At 35.6% G+C, this 23842-nt stretch overlaps 1 protein-coding gene across 3 annotated transcripts in view; it reads left to right on the top strand.

Annotated features, from left to right (window-relative positions):
• ebf1b (EBF transcription factor 1b) overlaps positions 1-23279 on the top strand; it is a 142749-nt gene extending 119470 nt beyond the window's left edge. Inside the window, exons 11-17 of one of the 3 annotated variants that reach the window (XM_081391509.1) lie at positions 4665-4753; positions 14461-14526; positions 15545-15707; positions 15811-15990; positions 17722-17916; positions 20544-20612; positions 22196-23279. In XM_081391509.1, coding sequence (XP_081247635.1) covers positions 4665-4753; positions 14461-14526; positions 15545-15707; positions 15811-15990; positions 17722-17916; positions 20544-20611 — 761 coding nt within the window. In that variant the 3' untranslated portion in view covers position 20612; positions 22196-23279. Of the gene's footprint in view, positions 1-4664; positions 4754-14460; positions 14527-15529; positions 15708-15810; positions 15991-17721; positions 17917-20543; positions 20613-22195 lie in introns of all 3 variants that reach the window. The other 2 variants (XM_081391508.1, XM_081391510.1) reach the window with 2 other exon arrangements.
• Positions 23280-23842: the final 563 nt, after the last annotated feature.

Genomic DNA, 23842 nt, shown 5'->3' with positions numbered 1-23842 from the left:
ATTTTAGGGCCATTCTAACCGCATTCTCGAGTTTTTGCCCTGCTTTCATGTTCGTCACCAATCAACTGAATGAAAGGTACGAGGCGGGTGCATTAAATGCGTTAAATCGCGTTATGTTTCCATAACTAATTAATTAAATGAGCGCGTTAAATCGACAGCCCTAATAAAAAGGAGTAAGGCCTATTGACTCTATTAATCTAATTAATCTATTGGATTTTGTGTGAGTTGGGCTCTATTGTAGAGTGAGCATATGTGCAATAGGCAATTATATACCCAACTACCACCGATCATACTTTACTATGCTCAAATGAAATGAGGACTTACCTCATGCTTCCCCGTCTCCTCTTTCCTCACTATCACTCTACTCACAACATTCTCTCCTCCAGGTCATTATAGTGAAATATGATGAGGCCTGGATCTGCCCTCATGAAATTTCAATAAGCATTGATCTCTGTGATTGCAAGAGATTCTTCTCAGAAAAGCGAGGGATGGATATAAGCGAAACGCAAAGGGCGGGGGCATATTTGCTCATTAATTTATTGCCAATGATGTTTTAGTCAGTATGACAGTATCAGCCAATCGTTTTATGCTGACAGCTCACAGACGTTTCATTGATCCTTTGTGGACACTAGTAGACTATATTTGCTATGGCTCAAGATGTTTACTTATCTAAATCTCTGTCACCAAAGCAATTCCCAAATTTCCTACAAATCCGTTAAGTTCAGATGATTTAGATCAGGCAGACCAGCCGTACCACATAAGCCGTTGGATTCCCACATTGAAGTATCCCAAAGCTAGGACATGTCGATATATGATATCGACTCTATTAGCAGAACTACAGTAGCTGCATTGGATTGCTTTCCTTTGCCATGCAAGCACACAATTCCATTGTTCTAACCGATATTCTTTTAACAACTCCCTTCTGAAACATTCTGAGCTGCTAAATTAGCTAATAGCACAGTTAGATACTTCTCTCACTTAGGCTATTTTTGTCTATTTAACCGCTAAAGCTACCAAGGGAGAACTATAAACCAACATCCCTGTGCAAATTGATGCCATGTGGTATTAATACGAGGAAAACAATAAAACAGTTTGAAGAAGTGGAGTTGGGCCAAGCTATAAATACTTACCGTGTGGTTAGCGCTTGTTTCACATGTAGTGAATACTGCACTTGGCTACAGTGAAAAGTTAGGCCAACAACAATCCCACTTCCCCATTTTGGGAAGAGAACTTTTCGTACAGTAGAGATATTTAAATAGTTGAAGGGCTTCATTCTCCTTCTGAGAACTTCATTCTCTTGAGTTTGTCCCTTGTTAGACCCTTGAAGTAACTTAAGGGATTATTTCCTCTATAGAAATTGACTTTATATGTCTCGATGCCCTCAATATCTCTGTGTTCTTGAGAGTGAGGGTTAGAGGATGTGGTGAGTGGTGACCCAATCAAAAAGTATATCAAATTGGAAACTCATATTCTCTTGAGGGACACACTGACCCGCAGTATCAGCCTGTGTTGAAAGTAGAGGAAAGGTTCTTTCATAAGAAACACAGTTTCTCGTAGGGTTATTTTTCTAAAGGGGGTCGGAACGCGACTCCAAAAATACAGTGGTTTAAGAAGGCGTGATTGTCATCGTCCTTTTTTTCCAAGTGGACATACAGTGGCCTGCAGATTTATTTGGAAATACAAGTCACTTTAATTGTTATGTAATTTTTGCTATTAATTTTTTTAATGCAATAAGTTGTGTTAACATAATATAATTAGTTCTGGGCAACGATTAATCGTGATTAATCGCATGCGAAATATAAGTTTGTGTTTACATAATATATGTGTGTGTACTGTGTATAATTAGTTTGTATGCATGTTTAAGAAATATTTGCATGTACTGTATATATATATTTATACATAAATATATAAATATAAATATTTTATAGATAAATTACACATTTTTCTGAAATATACACATGCATATGTGTGGATTTATATATACAAAATAATTATACACAGTACACACACATATATTATGTAAACAAACTTTTATTTTGGATTTATTAATCACGATTAATCATTGCCCAGCACTAAATATAATATAATATTATATAATACAATATAATATAATATAATATAATATAATATAATATAATGTAATGTAATGTAATGTAATGTAATGTAATATAATATAATATAATGTAATATAATGTGATGTAATGTAATGTAATGTAATGTAATGTAATGTAATGTAATGTAATATTTTAATGTTTTAAAGCTGATTTTATTGACATGGTTTGAAACCAAGGGTATGTTATGGTAAATTCTTTAATACAATTCCTTGTGAAAAACAAAATTCTAGTGTTTTATCTTTCCCCACACGTCTTGAGAACCCCTTTGTCCCGCTCTCTCTCTCTCTCTCTCTCTCTCTCTCTCTCTCTCTCTCTCTCTCTCTCTCTCTCTCTCTCTCTCTCTCTCTCTCTCTCTCTCTCTCTCTCTCTCTCTCTCTCTCTCTCTCTCTCTCTCTCTCTCTCTCTCTCTCTCTCTCTCTCTCTCTCTCTCTCTCTCTCTCTCTCTCTCTCTCTCTCTCTCTCTCTCTCTCTCTCTCTGTCGACCTCTGGGTCTCTCGGTAAGTGAATGTTTTCCCCAGGCTGAGTGAGAGGATTGGATACAATGTAGAAATCAATGGCAATAAGAGAAGAGTGAAGTACTCCTGACACATACAAGCATGTGAATGTGTTTCCTAGCGCACTGACTCATCCATCTCCATATCACTTTATTAACAGATGCCACGCACACACCGGTTCCTGACACCGGTTTCTTTCTCCTTCATCCAGGCAGGTGTTTCAGATTAATTAGATATTATCAACCAACATTTCTAAGGAAATGTGTAATTGAAGGTCATTTATTATGGTAATAACTGTGAACAGCAGCACTTATACAGTCATAACCTATATGTTCTTAATTGCCACATACTAACTTCAATATAACTTAAACAGAGTTTACAGTATCTTAACCATCTGCTCCAACCGACAGGAAAGTACCTTCGTTTCATGACCCAGCAGCCGCTAACACTCCCTCACACTCAAACTGCCCAAACCACTCTCTCTTTCTCTCTTCCTCTTTTCTCTCTTTCTTCACGTCCATCCTTCAACAGCCTTGGGACCAGACACTCATTTGGACATGTTATTTATGAACGTTTTGCAATAGATGTTCATATTTTGGTTCTGATCGGATGCCATTTTTTAGATCCCATTATGTTTTGGACCACACGCTAACCAACAAAAACAAAGGACAGCGCATAACTTGGCACCTGTTAAACACAGGCTGTAATGAATATGAATACAGGAATTTAAGCTCCTGTAAATGGTTTCATCAACATTGTTGAAACACGATCGAGATTGAATGCTTTACACAATAAAAAAGTATTTTTTGCTTTTATATATATATATATATATATATATATATATATATATATATATATATATATATATATATTGTGTTTTTAGGTTATATCTAATGTTGTAAAGGAGGTTGTGCAATTTAGATTAATAAACTATTTAATAATATAATATGATATAAATTTTTCATTTAGTGTCATGGTTGACTTTTCATCCTTCCTTGCTATGTTTAATTAATTTATTTATTGCAAAATGGGTTTATTATATTATATTATATTTATTATATTATATTAGTAATTTATAGTACATACACTTACATATACATGAGCAAATTACTCAAAATTATTAATTACTAGCTACTAATTACATATTTAACAGTGTAATTAGATTACTGTGCTAATTACTCTCTCTAAAAAGTATTGCATTACTTATTGCTAATTACTTTCTTAATGCCATATCAACATTGACCAGTTGAACAATACAAGGATAGACATGAAACTTTTACATTTAAAACATATATTTTAACATTAGATGTTAAATTTTGATGTTAAGTCTTGTTTTATATAGAATTGTTCTAGTCTGTACAGTATTTAATGCAATTATGTCAGTGTGCGTGTGTGTGTGTGTGTGTGTGTGTGTGTGTGTGTGTGTGTGTGTGTGTGTGTGTGTGTGTGTTTCTCTTTAGGAATTGTAGTTTGCCTGAGCTGGTTATAACATATAACAGAACTGTCTTAAATGCTATACTGCCATTAGGAGTTTGTGTTCGGTCCCCTACTTTTAAGTAGGCTCGTGAAACTGTGGCACTTTACAAACAAAGTGCCATCATAAACAGTTCTTCTTCTACTTCCATTTTCTGTCCATTACTGGAGCAAATGGTCCTCCATCTCATCCCTCGCTCAGACTGAGTGACAGGCTTTTCGCGTTTCTGACAGCATAAAGACTTTATGCAAAGTAATTGCTGCGCTAAACGTAAAAACATAAACGTCCTACGATTACATGCTATATGCGCTCCCTGCACTTAACATGGGCGTAAGAATTCCCAACAATTTAAAATGACTTCCATTAGAACCGCTGTATTTATTAATATTGCATTTTTGTTGCTGTATATTTAGAGAGATTTACAACTAAATGTCCATGTTTTGTTCCCAAAAATATGGAGAGCCTTTACAACAGCCTTACAACGGTCAGTGTTACATGTAAAGAACCAATAGGAAAAAAACAAAGCAGTCTTTTCTAAAATTGACCTAAAATGAATGGATTTGTCTCTGCTTTTGTTTGCAGCCCTGAACGAGCCCACCATAGACTACGGTTTTCAGCGGTTACAGAAGGTGATACCTCGACATCCAGGAGATCCTGAACGCCTGCCAAAGGTACGAGTAGCGTTTCCACTATTTCCACTATTGTTAAAGACACATCAACGGAAATGTGCCGTTGAAATGAGGTGTTATATATATAACTGACTGAGCTTTAAAGGCTTAATTGCATGACTCCATTGAACTAACCGGTTTATCAAGAATCCATGTTGGGTGGGCTGGATCATGAATCATTATACAGCCGTATGCATTTCATCTGACATTCTGCTATCACTATTAAGTGCTTCCAGATCCTCTTTCCTTGATTCAGAAAGAGTGCTACAGCATTAGCTATAACATCAAAGTAATGATGCTCACTTATGAAGGACTGAGATGGCGGGCTGCATGGTTATGTCATCATTGTCTCGGTGATGAAACTCATATGGTAATAATTCTGCTTGGATGAACATTAGAGTCTGTTGCAAAAGGACAGAAAGAGTTGCATCATGGAAAAAAGAAAAACGTTCTGTCTGTTGCTGTCGTTCTACTTCTACGTGTATATCGAGCCATGTCTTGCATGTGTTGTGTTTGTTGTAATGTTGTCCTCTGAGTGTAACAGTACTCTCTATAGGGCTTTAACTGATTTTCGGGTTGGGCTATTTGGTCTTGATGAAATTTAGTTGTGTAAATAGTCCAAATAAGAGTTTTTGGCTTGTATTTGTTGTGCTGGACCTCTAGAAATATGTCATAAAACAGGCTTTGTTCAATCACTGGGATTTACAGTTCAAATCTCAGTTATACCAGGACTAGGTCAGGAGTCAGAAAACATTGGCTTAGAATTCGCCAAGTACAACGTGTTCCTGGATCAACTTTCTAGTTGGTCCTGGAACATCATTCCTATTGACAAATCCTTTATTTTATTTTTGTTTTGTTTTTTTGTGGGGAGTGATTTGGGGTTAGACCTCAGCTTAGGCCTGAGGTTTGGGACTAAAACACAATTCTGGCATTTTGATTTAAATAAAAAAGGCCTGTTCACACCTAGGACGATAACTATAACAATAACAATAAAGATATGGTCGATCCACTGTGCTTTAAAGTGTTTTGAGCATTTAAAGCGACAGAACAATATGCGTTGGCGCTTATGGATGCCTATAGTTATAGTGTATAATATAATATATAATAGTCTTGTAGTTAAATACCCATCCATTAAGTGTTGATATTTATTTATTAATTACAAAATACATAATTTGATGAATTATATTATATTATATTATATTATATTATATTATATTATATTATATTATATTATATTATATTATATTATATTATATTATATTATATTATATTATATTATAAAGTGTTGCTATTAATTTATTAATTACAAAATGCATAATTTTATGAATGTATTATATTATATTATATTATTAAAGGAGAACTCCGGTCAATTTTAACATTGAGCTCATTTTTTTGTACATTTGGAGTGCTGTCAATACAGAGAACAACGACAAAAATCGGTGTTGCCTACACCGTGTTATTCTATTTTTAAAATGTGCACCCTGTTGACTTCAATGGGGCAAGTACTAAACCTGCTTTTAGCCTCTTAACATCCTTCATGTGTCATTACAAGTGCACAGAAAATGTGAGTGATTCCTTCTGAGTGAACACGAGTGGATCTGACTGCAGTAGATGTGAAAGATATGTATAAAAATGATGTTATTTAAGCCAGCGCAAATACCTGTGTACATCCTGTTTTCGGGTGAAGTCCAAAGTAGTCGATTGCCGAGTTCACGCGCGTGATCATAGGTACTAAACCTATGCGCGTGAACTCGGCAATCGACTACTTTGGACTTCACCCGAAAACAGGATGTAAACAAAGGTATTTGCGCTGGCTTAAATAACATCATTTTTATACATATCTTTCACATCTACTGCAGTCAGATCCACTCGTGTTCACTCAGAAGGAATCACTCACATTTTCTGTGCACTTGTAATGACACAGCAAGGATGTTAAGAGGCTAAAAGCAGGTTTAGTACTTGCCCCATTGAAGTCAACAGGGTGCAAATTTTAAAAATAGAATAACACGGTGTAGGCAACACCGATTTTTGTCGTTGTTCTCTGTATTGACAGCACTCCAAATGTGCAAAAAAATGAGCTCAATGTTAAAATTGACCGGAGTTCTCCTTTAAGTGTTGCTATTAATGTATTAATTATAAAATGCATACTTTTATGATTATATTATATTATATTATATTATATTATATTATATTATATTATATTATATTATATTATATTATATTATATTATATTATATTATATTATATTATAAATAGACATCTCTTTTAATTGTTTGGAATAAGACATATATTATGAGACATATTTATTGTTAATTATTTATAGCAAATATGTTCTGAACAAAACATGTAATACACTTATTTCCTTGTGTTTTTTTCCAGTCTTTTATCAGTCATTAGAAAAACAAGTATAGATATTATTGACTAAAGGTTTTAAAAAAATAATTTTCCAGTGTTTCCTCAATATTGTTATATTATATTATATTATTACACTGTATTATATTATATTTAGATTAGCTTGTTTCTGAGCTATTACATTAATATTATATTATTTTAGCGTAAATCTCAGAGGTAAATGATGCGTTGATGAGAATCAACCTATCACAGTCTTACTCTAGACAACCACCTTTCTCTAGCCCTGACATCTGATTGGTTGATAGGAATATTGTTCCAGGATCAACAATAATGTGGATTCAGGAAGATCAAAAATCCCTGAAACTTCACAAGTTCCCATTCAACATTCACCCTATAGGAGTATTGAGTTTGTTTAGCTTGTTGAAATGATTCTGTTTGTTTCACAAGTGTGTATGTTTGGTGATGAATATACATGTGAGTGTATGTTTAAGAGTAGTGTGTGTGTGTGTGTGTGTGTGTGTGGGTAAGTTTAAGAGCTCGGGTACCCAGAGGTGATCCATCATGGTGAAGTCAGCTGTCCAGCGGTGCCTCCCGGCAGGTCAGCGATCGAAGTCTCTGCTGGCCGGACTTTATTATTGCTCCACCACCAGTAATTGAGTCACAGCAGAGGGGGTGTGTGTGTGTGTGTGTGTGTGTGTGTGTGTGTGTGTGCTTGAGAGGAGGAAGAGAAATTATTCCAGCACACTGGCACCTCTGACATTCAGAACAGTGTTGAGCTCAATGAAGAGGTCGAACATATGGAGGAACAGAGAATCATACATAATCTCTCGCTCTCTCTCCATCTCTCTTGTCTTGGCCGCTGTCCCGTTGGCAGTGGTGGCGCCACACACACACACACACACATGTTCTGTTCCTCTCCGCCCCATCGATTTTCTCGTCCTTATTGAGGTAATAACAGTTTGTTGACGGGGCTCTCTTTTCAACTGCTCACCTCAATCATACCAGCCAAACACAGGGACGCCAAAGAGAGAGAGAGAGAGAGACTGGCACACACACATATGTTTACCTAGCCATCTAAATAAGGGTATACCATAGACTTCTATTGTTTGTATATAAAGCTAAGTATAGACTATGTAATTACAGACAATGGTAAACCAAACCCAAACTGTTTTAGAATAAAAATATATTTACTTCATGAAGGATTTTTACTCTTGAGGATGTGGACGTATACCTGAATGTCCCAAATAGATTGACTGACTGATTGATAAATTTATCAATTTTTTATTTATTTTTAATTGGTGGGAACAGGTTTGTTCTCAAAGTATAACCAAGTAAACACTCAAAACATAACCATAACTTAAGTTCAAGATATTTTTGCTTATTTTGAAGCTACCGTATGCTCACAATATGTAGGATATTGTTATTTACAGCCTTTAAAATGGCCTTCATTTTAACTGTAAAAGACCGTAAAAATGCTACAGTAAAAGTTTAATATATTTGGGGAAAACTGTAACATAACATTACATTTCATGTAGTTTTACGGTAAATTATTGTACCATTTTTGGAAGTAAAAAACTAACAAATCATCTTTACATTTTTACTGTATTTTAACAGAAATTGCAACCGCAATCCTGTTTTTTTTTGGTTTTTGTTTTTTTTGTAAAAACGAAAGGATTTTTTTTACAGTGCAGTCTTTTCAAGCAAGATTCACACAGCTTTTAATGTGAAGCATATTTTTTTTATCAGTCATTAGAGACACTATGACCTTTTTCAGTTCGTTTACCTCTAAACCTCTCAGTTTAGTGTTGTTCCCAGTTCAAACTCAGACACAGACAGACATGAGAGACACCGAAGGACAGACGGTGTAGTAGCCCGTATGAAAGGATTAGAGAGGACAACAGAAGTGTGAATGCTCTACTGGACATTAACATTGACAATGAGGTCCAACATGGACCAACATAACCTGCCCATTTTAAACCGTTTATTGATCAGTTTTCAGTATGTATGTTCTTAAAGGAATAGTAATTCTGTCATGGTTGACCCTCATGTTGCTCCTCCATGACTTTATTGATTCTGTCAACACAAATAAGATGTTCAAACCATTCAGTTTAAACTAAAGCTTTGTGTTAGGAAAAGACCAAAAGTCATTTTGTATATTACAAAATAATTACCCATTTATTGAACCTTTAGTCAAAATTCCACCCCAGAATTGAGTTTTTTGTTGAGTATCACATTTGATACATGATTTTATGGCTCATATAGTATGATATAATGTGACGTTGGAGCTCGTTCTCTAGGAGGAATAATAATTCAGATGCACAAACTGACCAACAATTTTACATTTTGTGCAGTTGCTGATGTTTATATGGCCAAAACCTAAGATTGATATTCTGTTGACTTGTAATGGAAATCAATTAAATATTGTAGCAGTATTACAGACTACTTACATAAAATGCATATTAATACCAGTTGTCACTCTATATCTCCCAATAAAATGTCTTACTATGATCATATTTAAATGCTTAGTTTTATGACCAAAGCTCTGTAGTTTATATTGTGGGGGCAAAACATATAATGCAATGCAATACAATAATGATTGAAAGATGAACTAATAAACGTTCCTGGAAAGCCTGATGTATCATATTTGACACTCACATTTTAGCATGATTTTTTCATCAAGTAAACCTAAGCTGCTTTGGTCCAGACTCAGAGAGTGTTCATTTTGATATATTACCAGCAATATAAAGGTCATTCTTATGTTTCCTTTATAAACATGATATTCAGATATCATTCAGATATCAGATATCAGATTACATATGGAGTTGTTGTCACCAGTTTATGATGTCACCATATATACAGAGTATGTGATGATGTCATGCTGCATCAGATCTGATCTAATCAACACTGTGTACAAATGCAGACAGTTTAGAAGAGTAGAGGGCTTTTATCAAAATGATGATCCAAACATGATGTGCTACTTCCTGTAAAGTGTGGCTCAGTCACATAATGAATTTTCATGAATTTTTGAAGTTGTTTGATGAGCTATTGCTGACGCAGTGCCATTTGGGACAATTATGGATTGTCTTTAACCATATACACTGTAAAATATGATTTTTCAAAGTTGTAGATAAAGACTATCTGAATATGTTTTACTAGAAAATACTATTTCAGTTTTTCTACTTCAGAATGTCAAGTTGTTTCGGAGTGAAAATTGCTGTAGTTATGCTTGATTATGAACTGAACCGATCACTGTTTGACTTTTATGGATAAATCACTGAAAAACAAAATTGGCTAGAAACAATTTTCCCTCAGAAATTGCTAGTAAATTTCACAAACAAAGTAAAACATTGATTTATACGTGAATTTTTAAAAGTAGAAAAACTGAATTTCAGTATTTCCTTTTTAAAACATACTGTACGCCAATAATCTTTTATTTACAAATCTGAAAAGTCATTATTTTACAGTGTGGTCCAAAGGCGTAGAAAAACTTCGAGTGTTTCTTATTACACTTGTGATGTATAGAGCTCAGTGTTTCTGCTATACGGTGTTCATCATCGACCTCTGCTCCTCATCTTTTCGGCTGCATCTGATTGATGTTTTGGCTAAACTCACACGTACTGGGAATTCACTGCCTCCGGGCCGCCCCGCGTTCATTCGGGCCCTTTCTCTCGCCAGTATCCCTTTCACGCTCCCCCACACTGGGCCGCAGAGGGACTCTCCTCCGCCTCCTCGCTCTCTCCGCGGGATCTATCGCTCTAACAGCTCCCCGTGACGATAATGAGAGGTTAACACAGTGCCAGCACGGCCATAATTGAGTGAATTTAGCACCTTGGACAGCGCACTAAAACTCCTCATTGCTTGCCTGACCCCCCATCAAGTTTTGTTTGTGCGTTTGTGTGTCTGTGTGTGTGCGGTGCGACACACCCCAGGCTTGATTGGAAGGCAATATGTTCCAACACAGCACTCGCAAGTCGCACACATGCTTAGGGGTAAGATCCTGATGAAGGTTGTGTCCAGATGGGGGGGGAGCAATTTTCTGCCTGTCACTCGGTTAGCTGGAGCAGCGCCCTTCTGCATTAACTTCTCCCACACGCCAACACACAGGACGGAGAAATATAAGGAAAACGCTGTAGTACTGAACAGTACTGCAATTTAAACATCTAACAACCGTACATTTATTGGGAAAAAGACATGAATTTCACAGGTAAAACTACTAATTTCGCGAATATAAGAATATCTTTGTAAACTGTTCATAAAACCACTTCATTCATCCATCAATTTACGTTTATATACATTATTTATATGTATATCAACAAAATGATTTTATGTACAAATTGCTATTTAAGAAGGGTTTATGATCGTTTTCCATTTATATCATTGCAATTATTCATGTAAGATGGTAAGATCTTATGGGAGCTTGGAAAAGTTTATGATTAAATGCTTTTGCAAATTCAACAAATTCGGTAAGTATTGTTTAAACCAAAGATTCTTATATGAATGTGATAAATTACATATGATGGTTTTATAAACAATTATCAATGCAAACATTTTAGGATTATATTTATATCAATTTGATAAATTACATAGAATGGCTTTAAGAACAATTTTCTTTCATACATACCAGTGAATACCACTCTTATGTGTATTCACGTTTGTTAAATGATTTACAGTTGCAACAATTAACAGAATAACAGTTTTCGAATTTTCTGCATTTATTTCCATGCAACAATTAATGTAAAATTATTATTAAGTTACGCAAAGTTGTATCTTGAGTGTTTTACATTTATAATAATTGCTATTCAATTATGAAGCTAATACAAGAATGGTTTTAGAAGCTATTTACATTTATATCAATGGAGCAATTGAAGAATGTCTTTTAACGTAAAATGTACTATTTGAGTTTTGGTTCTGATTCTGTTTCCTGAACGATGCCCATTGTGTAACCCTCTGGTGCTATTTGGTCATTTTTGACTGAAAAATGTAAAAAAATAATAATAATAATAACTTTGTAGAATTTTTTACTTTTACTTCATCGGAATGGTACGAAACTTGGTAAAAGTTTTGGCACTTGCTATGTGAACACACAAAAAAGAAAAGATTCGAAAATGGACAACAAATGGACAAAAAAATGTCACACTTATACTCCTCGCGGTCCGCATTGGAAACTAATTTCATCTAGTAATGAAAAATCTTACTGAAAACTCATTTGAGATATCAACCTCAAATTTGGAACACAGTAGCTTTAGATTTATTTATTGGCTTTGGTTTTCTTGCAGTTTTAGAGCAAAACGTGTTTTGGAAAATAGAAATTTAATTTAAAATTTATAGTACTTTTAGCATTTTTCATCAAAAAAAAAAAATTTAATTTCACTTTTTTAAACTTTTTTAGCAATAATCTGCCAACTTCCAACTTTAAAAAGAGACCAAACTTATGTCTGTGCTCCAAAGCATTCAAAATGTATGACAGTTTAAGTTGGAAATTTCATTTTCAGGTCTATGCTTAAAGGGTTAGTTCACCCAGAAATGAAAATTATGTCATTAATGACTCACCCTCATGTCGTTCCAAGCCCGTAAGACCTCCGTTCATCTTCGGAACACAGTTTAAGATATTTTAGATTTTGTCCGAGAGCTTTCTGTTCCTCCATTGAAAGTCAATGGACGGCATAATGTTCACGTCCAGAAAGGCAATACAGACATCATCAAAGTAGTCCATGTGACATCAGTGGCTCAATCTTAAGTTTATAAAACGACGAGAATACTTTTTGTGCGCAAAAAGTAAACAAAAATAACGACTTTATTCCACTATTCATTTCCTTCTCTCTAGGCCTCGAGTGAGTTCACGTAGTGTTTTTGCGTAGCGCGTCTGTGTTGTACGTCACACGCATCACACATGACCAGCGTCGGCCAATAGTGAGCCTACGTGTGACGTACAACACAGACGCGCTGCGCAAAAACACTACGTGAAATAGCTCGAGGCCCAGAGAGAAGGAAATGAATAGTGGAATAAAGTCGTTATTTTTGTTTACTTTTTGCGCACAAAAAGTATTCTCGTCCCTTTATAAACTTAAGATTGAGCCACTGATGTCACATGGACTATTTGATGATGTCTGTATTGCCTTTCTGGACATGGACAGTATGCCGTCCATTGACTTTCAATGAAGGAACAGAAAGCTCTCGGACTAAATCTAAAATATGAAAACTGTGTTCCGAAGATGAACGGAGGTCTTACAGGCTTGGAACGACATGAGGGTGAGTCATTAATGACATAATTTTCATTTTTGGGTGAACTAACCCTTTAAAAAGTGAATAAATGGATTACTTACTCAACTACTGCATATAATTTAATACCATAAAATCCCTTACAAATATTATATATTAAATATTAAATAAAACATTATCAAACTAAAATAAAGTACATAAAATAAAATTTTTGGTCATTTTTGACCACCTCATGAACAGTTAATCATGTAAACTTATTAAAATAGCATTTGAGATTTAAAATTTCCACATATGAAACCTTGGTAATATGCTTCAAAATCACATAAACATTGCGAAATTCATGTGATTTTTACCTAAGGGTATTTTAACTTTTATGAGATATGTCGAATGACAAACCTACAGTAAGTGATATGATCAATGTTTCATCATTAATTCATTGTTTGTGAAAATTTGTTCGAAACACAGGATGTTTAGTGTCTGAACTTTTACTTTTACTGTGCCATTTGTTGCAATCCTCCCATGCTTGCACATCCCATGCTAGTTTGATAATGTGGAGATATTGCACAAGCCACATAATCACATTATTAAAACAACACAAAAGTCACTAATGCTTTCCAGCCATTGCACTTAAACAATCATGACACCCGTTGTCCTTCTCTCCCATCATGTGACTGCACAGAAAAGCATATGTTAAAGTAATTATTTCTCATTAGCAGGAACGCATTGATTCCCTCTGTGATGTACCGTCATCGCAAGAGCTCTTACGAGAGCTGGCTTTCTGCTGAGTTATTGCCCAGTACTGTGAAACCGAGTGACCTTCACTGCAAACATAGATTGCATTGTCCTTCCTCAACGCAAAGCAGATGTTTGCTGAAATACTGCACTTTTTCATCCTGACAGACACAGAACAATTGAGCAAACATCAGCTCCATGTGTTCCACTTGGCTGTGATCACTGACGTTATTAAACGGCAATTCAACCTTTTTTCATCTGTGAAAGAGAACAACATTCCATTGTATAGTTACAAGTGATAAGTGTTATGGATTGTACATTTCTAAACAATGAACTGAGGATGAAAGGGGTTCTACATCTTTTTTATCATCAATATTTTCTTTGTTTGTGTGTTATTGTGCATACAGGAAGTGATTTTGAAGAGAGCAGCAGATCTGGTGGAAGCACTTTATGGAATGCCCCACAACAACCAGGTGAGGAACATTATCATTGATACATAACAGTTGCATAAATCTTAACACATTTTGAAAATATATGGGTGTTTCTGTCTAATAGCGTTCTATAATGGAAATGACAATGGCTGAAAATGGTATTTCAATCTTTTTTGAATAAAATTTCAGTCACACTGTAGATGAGAGTCCAATTGTCAATATTAACTAATATTAACTATGACTTTTGCCTCAATAAACTCCTAATTGCTGTTTATTAATAGTTAGTAAGGTGGTTGTTAACTTTAGGTATTGGGAAGGATTAAGGGATGTGGTCGTGCAGAATAAGGCATTAATATGTGCTTTATAATTACTAATAAACAGCCAACATCCTAGTAATACGCATGCTAATAAGCAACTGGTTAATAGTGAGAAATGCCCTAAACTAAAGTGCTACCAAATTTTCTTTTTACTTTGTTTTGCTAAGGCTACTTTCATATAGTCAGCCTTTTTATGTATCTTAAATACACACAATTAAATAACATTTTCAAACTTACATAATTCGAAATTACAACATGATTGGAAATGAAACAAAATGAAAATATTGTACTAACAATGTATCGAAAGCACTTCTTGATAAACAAGTACACTAACTTTTGAAGAAAATAAACTGTTAGTGACAAAATATTCATGGAGGGAATGAGGGATGTAATTTGTGTTCAAATATATATATATTAAAATTCTTTGAATGCAATAAATATTTAAAATAAATTTTATTCAGATTATCACAGTTTTATTTTTAATGGCTTTGTATGATGGATTTTCATATTTTAATATTGAAAGTCTGGGTCTGACACAATAAAGGGTAAAACAATACCATTTATAGTACAAAAAAGGAATTCTAAAATGTTTCCAAGACCGTTTCTAAAGTGACCTTCATGTAACGCAAACTAAAAACAAAAAAGCCCAGAGATATAAAAGTAACCACCCATATATGTCCTAAAGGAAAGTGTTAAATTGTGAGAGATGATGAATCATTTTTCCCTAGGAAATAATTCTAAAGCGAGCAGCGGACATTGCTGAGGCCCTGTACAATGTGCCACGAAACCACAACCAGCTCACCGGCCTCACCAACAGCTCCGTCCATGCGAGCATGATGGGAGTGAACTCTTTCACTGGACAGCTCGCCGTTAACGTCTCAGAGTCGTCTCAGGGTGGAAACCAGGGTGAGATATTGTTTCTCTCTCTCTTTCTCTCTCACGCAAACTTGCACAAGAGTCCATCAAAGCTGTGTACACACTACTAAGTTTTCTGTGTGTCTGGCTGCAGGTTTCAGTCGTAACACGAGTAGCGTATCGCCGCACGGCTATGTGCCCAGTTCCACCCCTCAGCAGGGCAGTTACAGTACGGTATCCACCAGCATGAATGGCTACGGCAACGGCGGCATGACCAACCTGACCGGCTCCCCGAGCTTCCTGAACGGCTCAGCCACCAACTCGCCCTACGCAAGTGAGTTTCCAAGATGTGATATATTCTATATATTTCGTCCTTAAAACACAAAAGGAGATGTTTAGCAGAATGTCCAAGCTGCTCTTTTCCATACAAAAAAAGTGAAATGATGAAAATTCCCCTTAAAAGCACTAAAACCTACTCTGACATGCTTTCATGTGCTATTTAAATACATACAAATGAGATTTGAGATATACATTTAAAAGGTGTTTAAAGTACAATATTTTGGAGCTTTTGATTTCGGGGGTGAAATTTGACAGTTGAAGTGCTTAATTCACACTCCAAAAAGGCTGTGTTTCCAAACAAACTTCTGTCTTTGATACACAATCATTGGAGGAAGTCTGACAGTATGGGCCTTTAGGTCAGATGCAATTCCCACCTGAGAATTCCCACAATCCTCCTGCTCCGCAGTCTGCATTCAACAGCTCTTTAAAAGTTCTCTCCTCATCAACTGTTGATGCTTTCTCTTCAGCTCGCCTGACAATGCCACCTCACTCCAGCTGTTATTTATTGTTCTAATTCTTAATTGCTCGCTCTTTCCAATTAACCAGAGATGAGAAAGCGAGCCAGAGACAAAAGAATTGTGATGTGTTTGTTTGGTTTAATTATGACTTGATCAGTGAAGGGTGTTTATTTGGGGGGCAATCTGACACTTAGGGTACGTTTACAGGACAACGATGTATTAAACACGTTTATGTGTTTTTGCACACAGACGACAACGTTGACAAAAACGATTCCCGTTCACACAATTCCGCGAAAACGTTTAAAAACGTTGTATTCTGCTGCCGGGCCAGTAGTTGGCGATGTCACTTTTTAAAGAAACACTACGCCTATAGACTGAGCACATAATACGCTTGCGCATGATGTAATCGTTTTCACAAATTCACATTTTCGACGACAACGGGTTTCCAAAATTTGCACTTCGAAACCCATTTTCAAACGTACACCACAAAATGTTGTTGTGTAAATGAATGGCCAAAACACATTAAAAAGTTTTCCGTTTTTAGTTGAAAATTATGTTGTGTAAATGCCCCCTAAATATTCAAAAAGGAGAAGAAATCAGCGGGACGCACAACTTTGACTCAAACACCCCACACAAAAGAAAAGAAAGCAATCAAAAATCCGTCAATGCAAACCTGCCCACTTTTTCCTCCGACGACTCTGGTCCTTTCAACAAAAACGGGGTTTTACTGCCTCTGTCAAATTTTAATTCTGTGAATTAAAGACTGTTAATTAAATCAATAAAGTAATTGATGGGCTAACACTTGAAATGCAATGTTAACAAGTATAATAAAAGGCTCACTGACTCCATCAGACAATTCTAATCAGTCCCAGAGACCCCTGTTAAGATTTCAATTTTCATCAATTGATTAGACTTGATTAATGGATTGTGCATTTGCTGCAAGGTTTCACTTGATCTAATTTAATGTGGCAACTTGGATTTTTAAATGAAGTATATAAAAAGGAAAACTATCCCAAATAGCAAAATTGACCCAAAACAAATAGCTAAAGGTTAAACCCAAAATTATTTTAATTGGGAAAGGAAAATGTTTAACATTAAAATTTACATTAAAGAAAAAAAAAAACCCAATTGCTTCTTCTGAAGTGATTTAGTGTAATCATTTCCACCCTAAACTCTTTCCCACAAGAATTTCCTTTCCTAATTTATCTCTTCCTTCCTTGTCTTTCTGCTAAATCCAAAATTCACCCTCACTTCCTGCATTCCCTCAGTCGTCCCCTCCAGCCCCACCATGGCCTCCTCCACCAGCCTGCCCTCAAACTGCAGCAGCTCCTCTGGAATCTTCTCCTTCTCTCCGGCAAACATGGTTTCAGCTGTGAAACAGAAGAGCGCGTTCGCTCCCGTCGTTCGGCCCCAGTCCTCACCTCCACCGACATGCACCAGCACCAATGGGAACGGTCTCCAAGGTAACGCACAAGTCCTTCACACTCAAATTACAGTAATGACATCATAAAACTTTGAAAAATGAAAATACTGCAGCAATAAAAAAGGATGTTCACCCAAAACACTGACAACACTGTATACCACTGTATGTGCAAATGACTTCCAGGGGATCGACTTTTCTTAAGGAAGGTCTTGCGCAACTCAGGTTGGCACCTTTTGGCACCTGTAATGATGTTCACCCAAAAATGAAAATGCTGTCATAATTACTGACCCTCATGTCGTTCGAAAGCCTTTCGTTCATCTTCTAAACAAAAACGAAGATTTTAATGAAAATCTGAGATATTTCTGTCGCTCTATTGACAGCTACGCAACAACCATTTTGACGATTCGAAAAGCTCATAAAGAGATCCATATGAATTGAGCAGCTTTTATTCACATATAAACACTCATCGACGCACACATCAGTTGTGGTAAACGAAAGATTAAAGGGTTAGTTCACCCAAAAATGAAAATGATGTCATTAATGACTCACCCTCATGTCGTTCCAAGCCCGTAAGACCTCCGTTCATCTTCGGAACACAGTTTTCATATTTTAGATTTAGTCCGAGAGCTTTCTGTTCCTCCATTGAAAGTCAATGGACGGCATACTGTCCATGTCCAGAAAGGCAATACAGACATCATCAAATAGTCCATGTGACATCAGTGGCTCAATCTTAAGTTTATAAAGGGACGAGAATACTTTTTGTGCGCAAAAAGTAAACAAAAATAACGACTTTATTCCACTATTCATTTCCTTCTCTCTGGGCCTCGAGCTATTTCACGTAGTGTTTTTGCGCAGCGCGTCTGTGTTGTACGTCACACGTAGGCTCACTATTGGCCGACGCTGGTCATGTGTGATGCGTGTGACGTACAACACAGACGCGCTACGCAAAAACACTACGTGAACTCACTCGAGGCCTAGAGAGAAGGAAATGAATAGTGGAATAAAGTCGTTATTTTTGTTTACTTTTTGCGCACAAAAAGTATTCTCGTCGTTTGATAAATTTAAGATTGAGCCACTGATGTCACATGGACTACTTTGATGATGTCTGTATTGCCTTTCTGGACATGGACAGTATGCCGTCCATTGACTTTCAATGGAGGAACAGAAAGCTCTCGGACTAAATCTAAAATATCTTAAACTGTGTTCCGAAGATGAACGGAGGTCTTACGGGCTTGGAACGACATGAGGGTGAGTCATTAATGACATCATTTAAATTTTTGGGTGAACTAACCCTTTAAGCATGTTCGCTTGGTGTGCGAGAACCAAAGAGGTTCATTCTCATGATATGCAGCACATTTGAGCTTCAGCAAGAGCCAATGAAGTTTGTTCTCGTGCGTCAAGCAGGTTTGGTTGATCTTCTGTTTATGTTAATTGCTTAATATTTCTATGTGAATAAAAGCATAAATTTAATCTGTTTATCATATAAAGTGATCGAGTCTCTTCTAACCGATCGATTCATATGGGTTAGTTTTACAATTCCTTTATGAACATTTTGAAGTGACAAAGTGGCGGTTTCGTGGACTGTCAATAGAGGGACAGAAATCTCTCAAATTTCATTTAAAATATCTTCACTTGTCTTTCGGAGATGAGTCTTATGGGTTTGTAACGTTATGAGGGTGAGTATTTGATGATAATTTTTTTCATTTTTGGGTGAACGAACCCTTTAACCAAACATTTTATATGTAAATCTGTTATAATGTATGTACAATGTATGTAAATTCTACAAAAGTAATGACGGTGACACTGAAGTACCACACAGATTGTAATAGAAAATTCTTAGTTCCTCACTAGAAACTCACTAATACAGTGGTTAAATAAAATTGTGGTTACAGAAACTATGTCTGAATAAGTTGTTGAAAGGTCCCCCCAAACACTTTCTTTTGACTTATTTGGGCAGAGCAAGCTTTAAAACCCCTTATAATTGCATTCTGCCGTATACATTACTCCAATAAAACAATACTGCAAGAAAGAGGCTCTTAAAGGGTGATGTTTTTTTTTTTTTTTTTTTTTTTTCTCCATAAAAGTTCAAAAGTTTGGGGTCGGTAAGATTTTTTTAAAGAAGTCTCTTCTGCTCACCAAGGCTGGATTTATTTGATCACACATAAAGTAAAAGCATTAATATTGTGAAATATTATTACGATTCAAAATAACTTTTTTTCTTTTTTAATATTATTTTAAAATGTAATATATTCCTGTGACGGTCAGTGTCACATGATCCTTCAGAAATCATTCTAATATTCTGATTTGGTTCTCAAGAAACATGTCTTATTATTATTAGTGTTGAGAACTGTTGTGCTGCTTAATATATTTGGGGAATTTGGGGAAACCATGATGAAAATCTTTACTAATGCTTTAATTTAATGTGTCCTTGTTGTATATAAAATTTGAATTTTTAAATTAGAGAATTAAAATCTTAATTACCCCAAACTTTTGAATGGTAGTGTAACATCACTAAAGTCCAGTAAGGATCTGTGACGTAAACTAGAAGCATGAATGTCTAATCTTCCTTTTGACCATATACTCACCCATAATTCGGTCTGATATTAACCTCTCTCTCTCTCCCTGTCTTCTTTCTCTTTCCTGTCTTCTTCTCTCCACTTCCCTCAGATCAGTCTTTTGTCGACTCTAACAAGTACTCCACAGCCAGCGCACTCCAGGGCCTGGCCTTCTCCTGAAGTACGTTACTCATCCGTTACTTCTCCCATGTTCACCTCACTCCTCACATGTTTCTGTATCTGATCATCCATCCATCCATTTCTACAAATAACAGATTTTGCATAGTAAAAATTGTATTTCTTAAGGTAAAGTGTGTAATTTTTTTACTTTTAAATACTTAATGCTTAAGAGTCAGCTATAAGAAATTAATTTTGACCAATGGCGTGAGATGGAGGCGGGACTTTCTGTTTGCCAACCAATGACAGACATGAGGAATGTTCGAGAAACCTGTTTGAAAACAGTCATTATTTTTGCAATTCCGTTTGTTGACGCTAATGTGCAGAAATTACACACTTCACCTTTAAATATCCCATGTTTCCCATATATCAAACTCTTTCTGTTTTATCATAAACCTGTAGAGCATGTTACTTCCAAAATGATGTTACTGTGTGTCAATTTTATGTGTGAGCGTTTCACCTCCAGCAGTTCCTAGAGAACACAACCCTTCCAAAATAGTTCACCTCTCTTTTTTTTCTCTTTTTTTCTTGTTTGTCAGCAGTTGCTAAACTCATGTCGAGTCAGACCTGCAGTGCTAAGCATTTTTCTCTTGTTAAAAAGTCCATGTTGGCTAACTCATATTAAAAAGAGTGACGATTCTGGAATGAATTTCAATTGACGTGATATTAGACTGTCTCAGCTTTACAATGAATTCATCATTTTTAAGTGGTGCACACCAGGGCTGAAGCCCAGAACAATGAAGCTAACTGCTTGCAAACAATTGGGAGTTGGTTGAGACGTTTAATCAACCGCTTCGAGTGTCTAGTTTGTGCCAATTTTGCATTGACGCTGAAAGAGTTTAGGATTTATCCCTCATCTGAAAGGGCCACGGTTTGTTACACAGATGTGAAATCAGTTTTCGAGTTTAAAGAACTATTAATAGCTGCGGAAAATATGAAACGATGTCCAGTCTCATAGCGATGCTTTGCTGTGCAACTCACACTCTTACAGTACATACACTACTGGTCAAAATTATAAGAATAATTACGTTTTTTGTTTTGTTTTTATGTCTCTTGTGCTCACCAAGACTGTATATTAATTTGATCAAAGATACAGTAATATTATAAAATATCATTACAAAAATGTGATTTATTCCTGTGATGGCAAAGCTGAATTTTGAGCATCATTACTCCAGTCTTCAGTGTCACATGATCCTTCAGAAATCATTCTAATATGTTGATTTGCTGCTCAAGAAACATTTCTGATTATTATCAATGTTGAAAACCGCTGCTTAATATTTTTTGTGGAAACTGTGATACATTACCATTCAAATGTTTGTGATAAATAAAACAGTTATTTTAAATTGCAATAATACTTCACAATTACTGTTTTTACTGTATTTTTGATCAAACAAATGCAGCCTTGGTGAGCACAAGAGATTTCTTTCAAAAACATTAGAAAATCTTAAGTACTCCAAACTTTTGACCAGTAGTGTTTCATTCACTCACATTTTATATGCAGCTCTTTTAATGATGGGTTGTTTAATGGAGTAGAGTGAACTAACTCTCTCTCTCTCTCTCTCTCTCTCTCTCTCTCTCTCTTCACAGTTATCCCTGGAATGATCGTTCCTCCCATGTAGTGTGCGTCTGTGCGCGTGTGTGTGCGCGTGTGTGTGCGTGTGTGTGTGTGCGTGCGTGTGTGTGCAGACAGAAAGATGAAACGTGCTCTTTCATGCCACTGGTCTCACTGAGCGTGTTCAGAAAACTCCGGTGCTGGACTGACCTCGCGGTCCTGTTCTGAAGGATGAAAAACTACAAACTCAGGCCCTTTTTAACACAATCTGCTTTGAAACAAAAAGATATAGAGGAAGAACGATAGGAGAAAAAAATATTGGACTGAACTGTTGTACCTCCCTGTTTTGATGTTGAAATTTGTACTCACCTTCTAGACACTTTTTAAGATAAGGAGCGACAGCACAGACGATGCTCACCCGCCCCATCTACACTATAACATGAGAGGTCTATTTATTTAAAAAACGTAGTTATTGATTTGCCATCATATTTGTGTGTTTCTGTGTGTACCACCCTTTTATGAAATGATACCTGACACGATATTGCAGTGGTTTCTATTTATGATTTTAGATGCTAATGAAGGATTGCAGGTGATTTTTGCGCAGTAATGTCCCACTGAATTTGCTAAATTGCTTTTGAATTTGAAGAAATTTTGGTCAATCACGTCTTCAAAATGTGCCAGCAATGTGAATTTATATTTAAACTGTGGCGGTGAAGATATAATTTATGTTTTTTTTGTTTTTTTTTACCATGGTTAAAAACCAATTTGTAAATGCCAAAGGGAGAAACTCAGCTCCTTTGCATTGTTACTGTCATGATGTCCTGATTTTCGCACTCATATTCCATTAGCTGAGATTATGCTGCCTTCAAGTCCTCCAGGGAAGTTGTGATTTAAAAAAAAAAATTTTTTTTTTTTTTTTTTTTTTTGAAGAGACTTTTGGACTTTTTACATATATTGGGAATGTTTGACATTTCATGTGTGAAGTATGGAAGCTTTTTTCCTCCACAAAAGAAAAAAAAAAGAAAAAAAAGGTAATTGCAACTTTTTATCTCACAATTCTTTTTTTTCCTGCAGTTGCGATTTTATATCTTGCCATTCTGAGAAAAAAGTCAGAATTGCAAAAAAAAAATATTGAAATATATTAAAGTCAGAATTGCGAGTTATAAAGTCAGAATTGCGAGATATAAACACAATTGCGAGTTATAAAGTCAGAATTGCGAGATATAAACAAAATTTTGAGGTTATAAAGTCAGAATTGCGAGATATAAACACAATTGTGAGTTATAAAGTCAGAATTGCGAGATATAAACACAATTACAAGTTATAAGTCAGAATTGCGAGATATAAACACAATTGTGAGTTATAAAGTCAGAATTGCAAGATATAAACACAATTGCGAGTTATAAAGTCAGAATTGCGAGATATAAACTCAATTGTGAGTTATAAAGTCAGAATTGCAAGATATAAACACAATTGCGAGTTATAAAGTCAGAATTGCGAGATATAAACACAATTGTGAGTTATAAAGTCAGAATTGCAAGATATAAACACAATTGTGAGTTATAAAGTCAGAATTGCGAGATATAAACACAACTGTGAGTTATAAAGTCAGAATTGCGAGATATAAACAAAATTGTGAGTTATAAAATCAGAATTGCGAGACATAAACACAATTGTGAGTA

Source organism: Scardinius erythrophthalmus (assembly GCF_964197995.2).
Source record: "Scardinius erythrophthalmus genome assembly, chromosome: 17".
In the NCBI taxonomy this organism is placed as follows: Eukaryota; Metazoa; Chordata; class Actinopteri; order Cypriniformes; family Leuciscidae; genus Scardinius; species Scardinius erythrophthalmus.
The sequence above is the reverse complement of the archived record's forward strand: the minus strand, read 5'-3'. Positions and strand labels throughout refer to the sequence as shown.